The following is a 16,183-nucleotide window of genomic DNA, read 5'->3' as shown; positions in this document are numbered from 1 at the left end:
AGCCTGTAACAATGCTTGGGATTCTTCCGTCCCAAGTTCAGGACTCTACACTTGTCCTTGTTGAATCTCACCAGATTTCTTTTGGCCCAATCCTCTAATCTGTCTAGGTCACTCTGGTCCCTATCCCTGCCCTCCAGTGTATCTACCTCTCCCCCTAGCTTAGTGTCATCTGCAAACTGGCTGAGGGTGCAATCCATCCCATCATCCAGGTCATTAATAAAGATGAATTATTATTTTGTTAATTAATAATGATTATTTTAATCATTATTAAAATAATAATGATTTTGGGGCTCAGACTTATAGTAGGCTTTAATTTTGAAATATCTTTTTCAGAGGGAATATTGTAAAGAATCTTACCACCTTGTAAAAAATGTCAGAACTTGGGAGGCTTCATAATTACAGCGAATTTCTTCCCAGAAAAAGATTTCTGGAACATCAATGTGCAGTGTAGGAAGCTCCCTATGGTTATGATGAACCATACTGTTTTATAGCTGGACAATTGTCTCCATAGCAACAAGATATGGGCACCACGTATTTTTCAAATACTCTATAGCTGTTTCGTCTTTTAGTTTGTAGGTTAAACTTATAAAATATTACATGTTGTTTGAAGCTAAGGTGACTAATTACCATGTTTACTTGAAATTTTAATAGACGTATTTACTGTATTGTATCTTAAATTGCTAGGTGTGACTATTTTTATTGCTGGTCATGGTATATTTGTATATGAGCTATGATTGAACATTGGTTAAAATTGTCTTTATTTCATTTTAATTATTAAATAATACTCTTGTGGCTGTATGGTGTGTTATACTACAGATTGAATCTCCCTGGTCTGGCACCCTTGGGACCTGTCTGGTCCGGAATGAGGAAGTTTGCCAAACATAGGGAGATCTACGCTAGTCCTTCTGCCTCTTACTTCACTAAGCTCCTGGCCACTAGCAGCTCTGCTGCCAGCCATTTTAGCTAACAGGGTTTATTTTCATTTTGGTTTAAATAACTTAAATGTTATACATCAAAGTAAAAGTACTCTATAGGTTTTCTTTTGTAGGTGTGTTATGTATGTCCTCTAATAGACCGTATAACTTTTATTGTAAATGGACATGGTCACGTCCATTTTGTCCCCTAATTTCAGTTGTTTCTTCAAAAAAGAATAAAATATAAGAAACAGAGAGTTCAATTGCTCTTCAGATTTAAGGTTTAAAAACCTTTTTATGGGGTTTTTAAACAGTCCCTTACAGTGATTGCAGCAGAAGCACTGAAACATTATTCTGAAATCTGTAAGAAGGAAAGTACTGCTGACTACAACAGACCAGTCTCTTTTCAGAGATTGTTTGCCTTTTGCCTTTCATTCAGCTCAGAGGAAAAGTCAGAATTTAAGCTTTCATTTTCATTTATCTGAGACTAGCTATATTTTCAAAGCAATCTCAAGCCCAGCCTCTGTTTGTTCATAAACCAATGTGTAGAATTGTTAAACTATGCAATCCTGTTTTTGTAAATAATAGCTTTAATTTTGTATACACACATAATTTGTGCATGGCATTAATTATACATTTAAAGTAGATGGAACAGTTTCAGTCTCTGGCCGTAAACTATTAATAGAATGGAGTAATTTAAATATGTCTCTTTTACGTAGCGTGGCCTGTTCTTTGAATTCAATGGAATGGAGACTAGTAGAAGGGCTTCTACAGTTGAAAAATATTTGTCAGTGTAATTTCATTTTCTTTTCCTTTTAAAATAGGAACTTGTAACTGTGATAAATAATAATCAGGTGACTGTGATAAGTGGTGAAACTGGTTGTGGAAAGACCACACAAGTTACTCAGTTCATTCTGGATGACTACATAGAGAGAGGGAAAGGATCTGCTTGCAGGATTGTATGTACCCAACCTAGGAGGATCAGTGCTATCTCAGTAAGTGCAGCCTTGAAAAACTGAATTGTTTCTTAAAATATTGATTTCCTTTTTCAATAAAGACATTGTGGGACAAATTGTTTACTATTTATTTTGTAGTTCTGCCCAAAGTTCTTAATCAGAACCAGGCCTTGTTGTACTAGGTATTGTGCAAGCATATAGCATAATTTCCCCCAAAGAGCTTACCGTTTTAAATTCTCAAGTCTGTGAACACTTGCACCCATAGTTAATGTTTTTGAGTAGTATTAAAGCCTGTGAAGTATGTGTCTGCAGGATTACAGTCAGTGTTGCTCCTTTTGTAGTAAGCAGCATTGAAGCTGAACACTTTGGCAGGTTTGTGCAACCTAGTTCACCCAGACCTTTACCCATTGATCTTATTAGCTGAGTTTTCTCCCCAGCATGCTTACCTAATATGGGTATAGTAAGGATAAAGGAGAACATAAAAGGGTCTGTACTTAGACTCTGGCTTTTTGGATACCTTATATCTTTGCTGTTTTTGAGCTGCCCAGAAAGTGCTTACCCGTCACTTTATTGGACAGAGCAGCGCAGGTTCAAAATTAGTGTGTTCTATGCTTACAGCCTCATTTCTCAATACTGTGTGATAGTCACAGAACAATACAGCTAACCATTATAAAATAATTAGATCTAAAACTATTGATAAAATGCTACCATTTTGCTCACTCCAGCTCTTTGAAAATTAGAGATGAGTATTTCTCAGCTTGCATGATCTCTTGAAGTTTGACTGTTAGACTGTGTCTTAAATGCTGGATTGTAAGGGAGAGTTCCACTACCGAGAAAGGGTTGCAAGCCATGTTAAGTATGAGGGGGAGGATTGAAATACATTTAGTTCCATTGTGTCTAAAGCACCTTTACTGTCTCTCAGAATATATACCAAATGCTTTGATTATGGCCAAGCAGTGCTATATCCATCAAAGGAGGGGCTTAAAGATAGCTTTAGCATTGTTATAAACGGACAGGTAACCTCTTCATGGTAAATAGTTCCTACAGAGAATAGCTAAGTTCAGATAAACTTGATTTTGTTGTTTGTTTGGTTTTTTTTGGAACCTGATGCTATTTGGTTTGATTTTTAAGGTGGCAGAGAGAGTTGCAGCTGAAAGGGCAGAAGTGTGTGGTAATGGCAAAAGCACAGGATACCAAATTCGTCTCCAGAGGTAAATGGGAGTTTTCTTGGTAACTTGCAAATCCAATATAAATCAAACAGGAAAATTTGAAATATAGTTTTAAACACAGATGGGCCATACTTAACAGCTTTCACACACCGGGGGGAGAGGGGAGGATTCTGTGCAGTTTTCCTATACATGGTTGGGAGGAAAGAGAAGTACGTACTTGAAAGCTTGGTTAGAATGGTTGAACTTTAATGTTGCTTAAATTACTCAGAAACCAATTTTCATAAAATAGTCTACTTTCCTGTCATGGCAGTTCACATCTGCAATTCTGTTAATGTAAAGAGGATTTAATTGCTTTAGTCCTTTAGAGATAAATAAAATTGGCACGAGGTGGTGGAAGAATTACAAATAGTACAGGGTAAACAGGCTATCAATCTGCCAGTCTTAAACTGTTAAGACAAGTGAGAATCAGAGTTGCTGATTGTGGCAGAGGAGAAATAAAATGTTATAGTTCAACATAAAAATATCTTGTGTACTAATCCCGGTTACATTGGAGACCATTTGAATGGTCAAGATGCAGATCAGTGTGTGTGCAGTTTCCAGTCCGGAATCAGTCTTATTACAACAGACATATATAAGGTAGGGATGTAAGTGACTAGTCGCTTCCCCCTGCCCTGTTTGCTGCCTCTAAGAGGAGGCGGTGCTGGGGGAGCCAATTTAAAAGCCCATTCCTCCCAGCTCCAGCTCCGTGGGAGGGGCTCTTGTGCAATGCTTCCACTTTGAAATGTACGAGGGGCCTAGTGGGGCTCTTGTGCATTTCAATGATTGAAATGTTGCATGGAGCCTGGGGCCAGTGGGGAGTCTCCCATTGACTCCAGGCTCCATGTGGCATTTCAATCTTTTAAATGCACAAGAACCCCACTAGGCCCCTCGTACATTTCAAAGTGGAAGCATTGCGCGGCACTTCCGCCTTTGAAATGTAGCACCAGCCAGATGGGCCCTTGCTACATTTCAAAGCAGAAGCACCCTTATCGACTAATCAAATAGTCGATGGAAATTCCATTGACTATTTGATTAGGGATGTAATAGTATAGTCGATTAACTGATAAGCAAAAGCTTATAGGTTAATGCTATAGACTACATGTATTTTCCTCCTACCCCTTGCCAGTAAATTTTTTAGCAGGCTGGCCAGCAGCCCAGCTCGGTCCCAGCTTGCACTGAGTCGTGGATTTACCCCCATTGTGGCTCTGCGTTTAAAGTGCATTAGGACCCAGCCGGGCAAGGAGCCCAGCTTGTGCTGGATCCGGGAGCTAAGACCTCTTCTCCCCCTGGACAGAGGCTGCCCCGGGGACTATAGAATAGTCCACTAACTGGAAAGAATTCATTAGGTTAATTGACTATTCAATTTACCGATATTTAACATCCCCTAATAGAAGGGAGTGTTTAAAGTTTAAAAATATCAACAGGTTTAGGTGCTGATACTATGAACACTTGTGCATGTGCTTAATTAGACTACCAAAGTGGTCTCATTCAAACTGTGTAAGATTAAGAATGTTGCATCAGTGTTTGTAGGCTTATGGCCTTAGTGAAGGTGCTGCTGTATCTGGGATAATCCTTGAATGAAAAACTGATCTAAAAAGCTAAAACTAGAGAATAGGCCCTAATTGTAATCTGATATTCTAGTGTTGGTTATTTGCATAGCTCTTTTTATTCAGGATAGAAATTTATTTGTGGAATTAAATTATATTCTCTTGTTTAAATGCTGTACAACAGAGAACAATATTTTTCCTGGGTTTTTAGTTTAACATCAATTTGGGATGAGTAGAGAAGAACTAATGCTAAAATAGTGACAAATAATGGCTATAAAGCCTGGTGCTGACAGATTGCAAATGATCCGTTCTCCATCATAGGCATACTGTGGCATAGCCCTGACTTAATCCCGGCTTGCACTAAATTAGTTCTGCGTGAACAGGCCTAAAGAATAAGTTGAACGATACAGATTGTCATTATGGACACTTTAAAGTGCATTCTACTTTGGAGCTTTTAAAGTATTTTGTAAAATATATTAGAAAAAAGAATTCAGGAATGTTTAATACATCTCTTTTCAGTCGGTTACCAAGGAAACAAGGTTCCATTTTGTACTGTACAACAGGAATTGTCCTACAGTGGCTCCAATCAGACAAGTAAGTATTTATATTTAAAAAGAAACTATGAGAGTATTAGACTTCTCTTTGTTTATGCAGATTCAGACTAACACAGCTACACCTCTGATACTTGTCAGAATATTAGTGGCCTACTTTTTTAAGGGTTCTGTGTTTTGTTTCGATTCTTTATCACTTGTCTCAGATTATTTTTTTATGCCGTGCTTCTGCTAAATTTTATCAACTTTGCATTCTTTTATTTTAGGCAATTGTCCACTATTAGTCATGTTATTCTTGATGAAATCCATGAGAGAAATCTTCAATCAGATGTCTTAATGACTATTATTAAAGATCTTCTAAATGTTCGACCAGACCTGAAAGTAATACTGATGAGTGCTACTTTGAATGCTGAGAAATTTTCAGAATATTTTGGTGCGTGATATGTTTGCATTGTAATATTGATGAGATATGCAACATACTTTCATATTTGCTTTATATATTTGGAGGTAAAAATGCATCATTGTACAGTTTAAAACAGTGTCGGTTTCACTGAAATCTAAAACAATAATTGTTTCAGTTAGTTGTAGCCATCAGCTGTGAGAGGTTTGAGTAGGGTTCAGTCTTACAGGTTCCTTGATTTAGTCCATCGTGGTTATATGTTGCAGTAGAGGTTAATACACATTGTAAATTGTCAAATAGATATTGACATTATCTTTAATCTTTAAAACTCAGCACCGTTGAAAGCCATGAGAGAGTGGATAGGCACTGGAAATCTCCCTGTGGTACGCCAACCAGCCTCAAGTGGTTCATCTGCCTTGGGTTTGTCACACTGATTAGGACATAGGGCATCATGCATAGTTGTTTCTTGTGAGGGTTAAGGATATTAGCATGTAACTGTTTAAACAATTAACTGATAAATGCCCTGCATATAAACACGTAACCGCAAAAAAATTCAAGTGGTTGAATGTTTACACAAAACCATGATAATTAACATCCCTAGTGAGGGTCTATTTGTTCAGGGGATGTTAACTTGATACTTTTCCTAAGCAGTAAGTGGGCATGAAAATCAAACTTATAGGCTGCGTCTAGACTGGCAAGTTTTTCCACAAAAGCAATTGCTTTTGCAGAAAAACTTGTCAGCTGTCTACACTGGCCGCTTGAATTTCCGCAAGAACAGTGACGATTTCATGTAAGATTGTCAGTGTTCTTGCGGAAATACTATGCTGCTCCCGTTCGGGCAAAAGCCCTCTTGTGCAAATGTTTTTGCGCAAGAGGGCCAGTGTAGACAACGCGGTATTGTTTTGCGCAAAAAAGCCCCGATCGCAAAAATGGCCATCGGGGCTTTCTTGCACAAAACCGCATCTAGATTGGCACGGATGCTTTTCAGCAAAAAGTGTTTTTGCGGAAAAGCATCTGCCAATCTAGACGCTCTTTTCCGCAAATGCTTTTAACGGAAAAACTTTTCCTTTAAAAGCATTTGCAGAAAATCATGCCAGTCTAGATGTAGCCAAAATGTGTGCATTTAAATAGGGGGGAAAAAGACAGTTCCAACTCTTTGATACAGTGTTAACAGTATTAAAAATATGTTATATTAGTTTTTTAAGAATTGATAAGTTAAACTCTTCCTCTATAGATGATTGTCCCATGATCCATATACCAGGATTCACTTTCCCTGTTGTGGAATATCTTTTGGAAGACGTAATTGAAAAGTTAAGGTTAGTCCATATCTGTAAGTAAAGTGTCACTTAATTGTATTGGATGCTACTAGGCACATACATAGAATGATGTTCGCTTTTGCTTAGCCTAGCAGTTTGGAATGTCCATAGTTGCAAGTCACATCTCATCATGAATAACATGATACATATTTTAGTCTTGTTTCAAGTGATAGCTGTAATTTCTGATCTGATGGCAGAGATCTTGTTTTTAAAAAAAAACATTTTTAACCATGGAAAATTCTGTAGAGTTGTTCTGTTTTTTCACAAATGGTATTATGTTTGAGCAAGATGTTAACAGCAGTTAATTTATATTGTTTTTTTATTTCAATTTGAAATCCTTTGGCTTTTTGTTTCCCTGAACCTCCAAACTAATTATTCATGTAAAAATGCTTGATTAGCTCAACTCAATCTGGTTACCTGAAAATGCTAACAGTTTTCCTGTATGGTCAATCTTTTTTTTTCTTTTTTTTTTTTTTTCTCCTGCCTATTTTATGCTTTGTAGAAATGGAGCCCATTTTGTAGATAAGGCTTCTTCCGCTTTTTTCTTTACATAATATTACAGGGCAGAACTTAAAAGCTAAAGACATATATTGGTGCTTTAACCCAGAAATAATTACATGAAAAATTTTAGAAGTATTTTTAATTTTTAAAATAAAATATTGAATGACTATAATTAATATATACTTGTAGGTATACTCCAGAAGATAAAGATTGCAGGCCACGGTGGAAGAAGGGCTTTATGCAAGGACACATAAGCAGACCAGAAAAGGAAGAGAGAGAAGAAATATATAGAGAACGATGGCCAGATTATCTAAGGCAGCTGCGAGGAAGGTAGGTCTTATTTGTTCACTTCCATGCTGTCGGATAGTACTGATTTTTTTCCTGTGTAGTTCTGCTGAGAAATAAAATGCAATTTTAGTTATTATAATAAGATTACCAGTTACATAAAGATGGCAGTATGTAGTGCTGTTAACACGTGAGTCTAACATACTGTAGGTTGGATCTTCCTGGTCCAGCACCCTACGGACCTAAGGTGTTCTAACCCAGGGAGTTTGCCAGACCAGGGGAGGCCCGTGCTCCCCTGCTGTTTGTCCCATGCCTTGTGGCCCCAGTTGCAGCTGACAGAGTTCCTCTGGGTTCACTTTTACACATAAGTGTCATTGTCTTAAAGCTCTCAAATTATTCCAGACTCACATCTAGTACTGTATATATGAGAACTATTTCATATAAGAATATAGATGGAACCTCTCTAGTCTGGCACTCTCTGGTCTGGCAACATTTTAGTTAGCTGAATGTCCACTTCTCATGGTGCAACCAACTTTCCCATCGTCCCATAAAGTTAATTTACAATCACCCACCTAGCTTTCAGTGTTCTATGCTGTTTTTTAGCTCTAATTTACTTCTAAATATCTTTTAAGAGCCCAGTAAGCAGTGGAAGTGTTGATAATGCTGCTAGACAATATTGACCTCCTGTGGTTCAGCAAATTCTCTTTTTTCGGCACTGGTCAGGTCCTGAGGGTGCTGGACTAGAGAGGTTCAACCTGTACCTTATATTCTTTGAGGTCAAATTGCAATAGCCTTGTAATAGAAACACTTGAAATTAGTAATTTTTTTCTTAAAGACGGGTCACTATGTACACACATTATCTGTAGGTATTCAGCAAGTACTATAGATGCATTGGAAATGATGGATGATGACAAGATTGATCTTGACCTGATAGCTGCACTGATTAGACACATTGTTTTAGAGGAAGAGGTGAGTTTCCGTATGATTTGTGTAACTTATTTTAATAAGTTAATGTTCCTTCTAGCTAAATCACTTAACTCACATCATGTAACAGTTTTCAGAAAGCTGGATTGTAATTATTGATGTGAATTATGCTGAAACCAAAAATCTGTCTCAATCAATCATATAAATGTTCTTGGATCATATTACTCTTTTTTTTTTTTTTTTTTTTTTTTTTTTTTCTCACACTCGAAGCTACATACCTAATGGGACAAAAGTTTTGTATGGGCTTTTGCATGGATTTATAGTATTTACAAAACAACTCATTGAAATAAAATATTTATTTAAATTAAAATTCTTCTCTGCTTATAGTAGCGCTACAATAGAAATATTAGATATAGTCTATTTTAACAACATAGGAAAAAGACACCATGGGTGTGTCTAGACTACAGGGTTTTGTCGACAAAAGTGGGCTTTTGTTGACAAAACTATACCTGAGTCTACACTACCACCGAGTTCTGTTGACAAAACGTCGACAGAACTTAGCAGTTTTGTTGATGGCGGTGACCTCATTCTATGAGGAATAACACCTTTTGTCGACAGAGTTCTGACAACAGAAGGCGTTATTGCATCTACACTGTCCTTTGTGTCTACACTCTCATCTCGACAAAGCCTCTGTCGACAAAAGCCTGTAGTCTAGATGTACCTAATGTTAGAACATGAAACATGGCAGCAGACCTCAGGACATTCTTCACTGTCGTCAGCAGTCCCTAATTATTTTATGTTACATCAGTACACTGAAACTGAAATTTTCAAAGCCACCTGTAGGCTTTAGTTGCAAAATTTTCATTAAGGCTCTGATTCAGGAAAGCACTTAAGTACATGTTTTATTGAAGTCAATGCAATTTAAATATGTACTTAAAGTAAGCACCTGCTTTAGGGCAGTGTTTCTCAACTTTTTTTTATAAAGTACCCCCTTTAAAAAAAAAAAAAAAAAAAAAGTACCCCCAGTACCTACAGTTTTTAGACCTTTACAATTTTTTTCCACCATTTCAACACATTTATTTAAACAACTTAATCGTATTGGGGGGTGGTGAAATTGGGTGTAAAAAGTACAAAAATAATAAAGCACTGTGAAACTTAAAACAAAAATTCAGTTTTTTCCAAATTTCAGTTGTGTTGATGTACCCCCCAGACTTCTCTCAAGTACCGCTGAGGGGACTCGAAACACTGCTTTAAGGCCTTCCTGAATAGGGACCATTGACACTAACAAGAGTTTGCCTCTAAATGTTCAGAGAAGCTTTGAAAATCTCGCTTAAAAATCATGCTTATATTCCCTACTGAACCATAGCCCTTATCAAGACAGGAAGTACTATCTAGTGCATAAAGCACAGAGCTATATTTAGGAGATATTCAGACTAGTTATGACGCTGACTCATGGGTTTTTCCTGTCTGAAGTCGGGGTAATGGCTTAATTTGATATTGAGGCTTAATAAATGATATGTGAAGTGTGTTGGAGTCCTTTGATGGAAAGTAGCATAAAACTTAAATGAATGTATTGCCTAATGGTATATTTAAATTCATTGTTGTATTCCATGTGTAAGTCAAAAGCAACATCAGTATTGGAGTAATTATTAAAGAATGCAATAAGGAATTTAATTGTGCAAAAATCACTTTAAAAACAATGCCTGGAAACATAAAAGTAAATCGTCAGTCTTACAACTTCTTGCTCTTCGTTGACAAATAGGCAGAAAAAATTAACAGTATGTTTTTAAGTTGTGATTTACTTCTTGATAGTATCCTGTGTAGGGCAAATAGACTTTAAATTATTTCAGCTGCATTAATATATTGATACAGGGAAGCTTGTGAATTACTATAACTTAATAGTGTCATATCCTATTAGTTCAGATGTGTAGTAAACAAACAACTAAGAGGATGTCGTTCCTGCTTAAGACTTTTAACTTGTAAACTATAAACTCTTGTATTAATATTTAATACAGCATTTGTATTTTAGTTAGCCCTCAATTTATCCCATGTGATTGTGTTATATGTGTAACACAATCAGTTATGTCTTGTTTGCTTAAAAATTAATAAACTTAAATTCTTAACTATTGCGTACCTCTGTAGCATCCTGCCTTTGCTGCTACTAGAGGCAAGATAGGAGACTAAATGGCCTTGGGTCTGATCTATTGTGGTAATTCTTGTTCATGCTTTAAATTAAGCTTATTTAGCATTCAAGTTTCATTTCACTATTTTTTATTTAAGAAAGTATGTCATGTAATGCAATTATTCATTAGTGATTAACATCCCTAATAAAATTCTGAGAGAGAGATTTCAGTTACTTATACCTTTTCTAAAAGGTTCTATACTTGAGACAGAAGAATGAATATCAAGCACTGCAATATGAGTTAATTACAGGCAGTCCCCGGGTTACGTACAAGATAGGGACTGTAGGTTTGTTCTTAAGTTGAATCTGTATGTAAGTCGGAACTGGTGTCCAGATTCAGCTGCTGCTGAAACTGACCAGCGGCTGACTACAGGAAGCCCGAGGCAGAGTTGCTCTGCCCCGGGCTTCCTGGAATCAGCCGCTGATCAGTTTCAACAGCGGCTGAATCTGGATGCCTGGGACAGAGCAGCTGGGGTGCTGCCGGGTTGGTCCAGTAGCGCCGAGAGTGGCACTGCGGGACCAACCGGCAGCGCCCCAGCTGCTCTACCACAGGCGTCCCCAAGTCAGCTGCTGCTGAAACTGATCAGCGGCTGATTCCAGGAAGCCCGGGGCAGAGCAACTCTACCTCAGGCTTCCTGTAGTCAGCCGCTGGTCAGTTTCAGCAACGGCTGACTTGGGGAAGCCTGGGGCAGAGCAGCTGGGGTGCTGCTGGGTTGCTCCAGTAGCGCTGAGGAGCGGCGCTACTGGACCAACCCAGCAGCACCCCAGCTGCTCTGCCCCAGGCATCCTGATTCAGCTGCTGCTGAAACTGACCAGCAGTGGCTGAATCAGGACGCCTGGGGCAGAGCAGCTGGGGTGCTGCCGGGTTGGTCCAGTAGCGCCGAGAGTGGCACTGCGGGACCAACCAGCAGCGCCCCAGCTGCTCTACCACAGGCATCCCGAGAAAAGCCTGGTTTGCTGGGGGGCGCACTAGTTGCGCCCCCCAGCAGACCAGGGAGACGTGGGCGGTGGGACCGAGACGTGCCGTCCCCCCTCTCCCCCCCGTCCCCCCCCCCCCCCGTCCCTCAGCAGACCAGGGAGACACGGAGCAAAGCCGCGGAGGACCTGGGCGGGGGGACCGCCCAGATGCACCTCGGTCCCCCCGCCCGGGTCCTCCGAGGCTTTGCTCCGCCTCTCCCTGGTCTGCTGGGGGAAGGCCCCCCCCCCCCCCCCCCCCCAGCAGACCAAGGAGACGCGGAGCAGATTTTCTCGCCCCGGAGGACGCGGGCGGCGGGACTGCGGCGCGTCTGGGCAGTCCCGCCGCCCGTGTCCTCCGGGGCGAGAAAAAGCCCCGTTCATAAGTACGGATCCGACAGAAGTTGGATCCTCGTAACCCCGGGGACTGCCTGTATAGGAAGTAATATATAGGCTATGGAATAATTCTGCCGCCTTTGTACAAGAAACACATCTGTTGACTGTTGTCTGTTTTTAAAGAGATTATCAAGTATACAAAATATATTTATAAATATCAGATTTCCTATGGTTATGAATAACTTGGCAGATATTTAAGAGAAAATAACTTTTTGCTCTTTGTGCTGCTTATTTTTCTTTCCTTTGCTTGTAAAATTTGAAATAGATTTGTTCATTGTTCCCTGCTTTAGTTACACTATCAGTTTCTCAAGCTAGTGCACAGCTATTGTATTTTGGATTGGAAACACTACAGGAAAAACATTTTAAAATCAGTTTTCTATGCCATTTTTTAAAATCCAATTAAAATTTGTTCAGTCATTCTGGTTTAAAAAGAAGCTCCTATAACAGTTTGTGGAATAGTGAAGTCAGTAGTGCCTCAAGTTAGATCACATTGATCTCGCAGATATTTATTAGAACACTAGGGCTACGTCTAGACTACGCTCTCTTACGCAAGAGAATATGCAAATGAGGTGAAGTGATTATTGCCGTGCCTCATTTGCATACTTAATGAGTGGCCATTTTTGCGCAAGGGGCTTTTGCACAAAAAGGAGCCATCTACACAGCTCCTTTTTGCGCAAAACCCCTTCTTGTGCAAGAGCTGTTCTGCCGCTTTTTTTCAGGAAGAACGGCTCTTGTGCAAGAGGGGGGTTTTGCGCAAAAATGACCGCTCATTAAGTATGCAAATGAGGTGCAGTGATAATCACCGCTTCACCTAATTTGCGTGTTCTCTTGCACAAGAGAGCGCAGTCTAGAAGTAGCCCAGCAGACTTATTCGTCATTACCCGGGTTCTTCAGGGCAGGGCCTTGGGAACGTGGAAGGGATGCAATGCAGGAGGATGTGAGGGTACAAGAGTGGGAGTTGAGTGATGAGGGGCTCAGGGCAGTGGTCCCATCTGGCCTGGGACTTTTGTTTCCCCCAGCCTCCAGGGGTGTGTTCTGCTCCACCCACCTCCAGCTGCCAGGGGCCTTTTTTTCTCCCCCAATTTTTCCTCCCTGGTGCTATGACCAAGAGCCAGGAAGGAGGGGAAATATTTGGGGCAGGAGGGCTACTTACTCAGTGTTCTGGCAAGCAAGATGGCGAAGCCCCAGCCCTGCTGGCCACTCCCTTGATGTGGCGGACCCCAGTAGCCACTCTCATATAGCGAACCTCCAAACACATGCTCCTCTCACTGAATGTTATGAAAAACAGTCCTTTTCCTGTGACTCCTGATTGTCCTGGCACAACCAAACCCTGACCTTCCTTTAAGTTAGGAGAAGAGGAGGCTGCCTGCCAAATTTGGTGTCCCTAGCTCTTACCGTTTTGGAGGAGTTCTTGAACAGACAGACTCGCAGACAGATGTTCTCTTTTTCATATATACACACACACACGCGTGCGCGCATACATACTGAGTGTGTAACTTAAGTTTTTTTTCTTATTCATATATAGGATGGTGCAATATTGGTGTTTCTCCCAGGCTGGGACAATATTAGTACTTTACATGATCTCTTGATGTCACAAGTCATGTTTAAGTCAGGTAAAAGTAATTTTAAGAATAGCTTTTTGTTCTTAGTGACTATTTATCTGGTTCATTAGCTTCCCCCATCTTTGTTTGCATCCTTTTATTCTTTTCCTAGCTCCTTCCTCGCTGTGCTCTTTATTATATACAGTATCTTTGCACTTGTGTTGTCTTTTATCCAAAGATCTTGCCAGTGACATTTATTCCTATGGTTTAATTTCCATATCCACATTTAACTCTCAAACCCACATCTCCCTCCTTCTATCCATTCTCCTATACAAAGGTCTCTTGGATAGTCTATCTCTATCCAAAAGTGAAATTTCCTTTCTTCCCCTTTGCTGTGGATGACACTTTTTTTTTAACCTGTTTCTTCTAGGAAGCTTTGTGATATTTCTGTCCCCATTGATGCTTTTATTCCCTCCTGTCATTGAACTGTTTGACCTGTGCTTTAGATACCAGTGGTTTGAGAAGTAATGCTTCTCCAAATCACTCTTCTGCCTACTATATTCAAGATGAATTGCTGAAGGGATCTAACAGTATGTTTACACTGTAGTTAAAAACCTATGACTGGCTTGTGTCAGTTGACTCAGGCGAAGGAGCTGTTTAACTGTGTATATATACACGTTTGGGTTGGAGCCTGGGATCTGGGACCTTGAGAACTTGTTAGAATTTGATTTAAGGATATTTAATTTGTGTATTTTGATATATTGATAATTTGATTTTTAATAGTTATAAAGCTGTAATCTTTTTGAAATCTCATGTCTACTTTTGTTAAATTGTCTGAAACATTAAAATTCTAACATTCTAATAATTCCTGCATCTATGAAAATTTAAATAGCAATTGAAAATATACTTCAAAACATTTATATTCATTGAAATTAATGAAAGCAATTAATTTAATTTAGCCAAGCTTATATATAAAGCATTCGCTTCTGAACTTAAAAGTTAAAACTGATTTTCAGCAGAAGAGTAGAGGTGTACAAAGCACCATTGTATAAAAACACAAATATTAGGTATATCTGCTCCTGTTGCTTATTTGTACTTCGTGTAAGAGTGAAATAGTTTCTACAGCAACAAATTGTTGCCACATTTGATTCTAGGTAGAGATGAAACAGTAAAGATAGAGTGGTGTTTACAAATGTTTTCAATTGGGTATCTGCAGAATTCCTATTAAATAATTTTTTTGTTTTTGCATATTTAGAAGCTCTCACATTGTGCTAGCTAGTCCCAAATATAATATAGCAAGTTCTGTTCCAAAGATCTTATCAGTTTTATTCAAAAACTTAAAATTACCCATATCAAACAGATGTTATAGCACAGAGGGCCACAATAAGTGGGTGCTGTAATTTTTGGAATTATACCAGGGAAAATGTTTTTAAAATGTTTTCCTGTAGCTGACCTCCTTTTTACTGATGACCTTGCTGTTGGCTAAACTGGAGGTTGTCATCCCATATTTTCAATGCTGACAATGTCAGCTTTCTACTAAGCACTTTGTCTGTCATTAACTAGGCACTAGTGCATTGCCAGCAGAAAACTCCCTTTTCTCTCTATAGCCATGATCACTAAGAGGTGGATCGCGAGGCCTCGACCAGTCAATCGCGAGGCCTCCTGTCCGCCCCGCCCCCATTTCCCTCCCACCCCCGAGAAGCCCCACTACTTACCTCAAGTGAAAATGGAGGTAGTGTCGGCTTCCCAGGGATGGACAGAAGTCCCACAGCTTAGCGCCACTTCCGGCGATTCCAGAAGTGAGCTAGCTGCTCTGCCGGGTGTACTGCGGGAGGGAGCATCGGCTCCCTGCACTGCACAGGAGGGGGGAGAGTCAGCCCCGGGTGAGGCACTCGGGGGGGTTTCCCGGCACGCGGGGGAGGGGTCGGCCCCAGGGCAGGCGCGTGCACGGGGCTTCGTTGCACGGGGGGGGGGGGGGGCGTCAGCCCCGGGGCAGGTGCGCGCAGGGCTTTCCTGTGCCATGGGGGGTCGGCCCCGGGGCAGGCACACGCGCTGGTTTCCCTCGGGGGAGGGCGGGGGGGAATCCTGGGAGGAGGCAGATGCAGGGGACTCTTTGTCCCCACTGGCACCCCACTCCTCAGCCCCCACTCCCCAGCCACAGAACGCTGTCTCCACTCCTGTCCCCACTCCCCGAACACTGTCCTCTGTCCCCACTCCCTGAACACTGTCCCCACTCCCCTGTCCCTAGCCACAGAACTCTGTCCCCACTGGCACCCTGTCCCCTGCTGCAGAACCCTGTCCTCTGTCTTCCCAGCACGCTGTTCCCTGCCCTCAGCCGCAGAACTCTGTCCCCACAAAATGTATAATTATAAATGCTTCACTTTAGATTTAAATAGCATGAATAAAAAACAGACCATTTATTTCATAACTATAAACGCGTGATTTTAATTTCATACATTGCATAATTTAAAAATAAACTGTTTATCAGAGTGTGTAAGTAAGGGCTGG

The 16,183-nt window shown here is 40.3% G+C and overlaps 1 protein-coding gene across 1 annotated transcript in view; it reads left to right on the top strand.

The window, feature by feature from the left end:
- DHX36 (DEAH-box helicase 36) overlaps nucleotides 1-16,183 on the top strand; it is a 45,333-nt gene that overhangs the window by 8,537 nt on the left and 20,613 nt on the right. The window contains exons 5-12 of the mRNA XM_014573790.2: nucleotides 1,739-1,909; nucleotides 3,002-3,081; nucleotides 5,145-5,219; nucleotides 5,443-5,609; nucleotides 6,811-6,892; nucleotides 7,583-7,723; nucleotides 8,545-8,647; nucleotides 13,660-13,747. Of these exons, the coding sequence (XP_014429276.2) occupies nucleotides 1,739-1,909; nucleotides 3,002-3,081; nucleotides 5,145-5,219; nucleotides 5,443-5,609; nucleotides 6,811-6,892; nucleotides 7,583-7,723; nucleotides 8,545-8,647; nucleotides 13,660-13,747 (907 nt within the window). The remainder of the gene's footprint in view (nucleotides 1-1,738; nucleotides 1,910-3,001; nucleotides 3,082-5,144; nucleotides 5,220-5,442; nucleotides 5,610-6,810; nucleotides 6,893-7,582; nucleotides 7,724-8,544; nucleotides 8,648-13,659; nucleotides 13,748-16,183) is intronic.

The sequence above is a fragment of the Pelodiscus sinensis genome, chromosome 10 (genome assembly GCF_049634645.1).
Source record: "Pelodiscus sinensis isolate JC-2024 chromosome 10, ASM4963464v1, whole genome shotgun sequence".
In the NCBI taxonomy this organism is placed as follows: Eukaryota; Metazoa; Chordata; order Testudines; family Trionychidae; genus Pelodiscus; species Pelodiscus sinensis.
The sequence above is the reverse complement of the archived record's forward strand: the minus strand, read 5'-3'. Positions and strand labels throughout refer to the sequence as shown.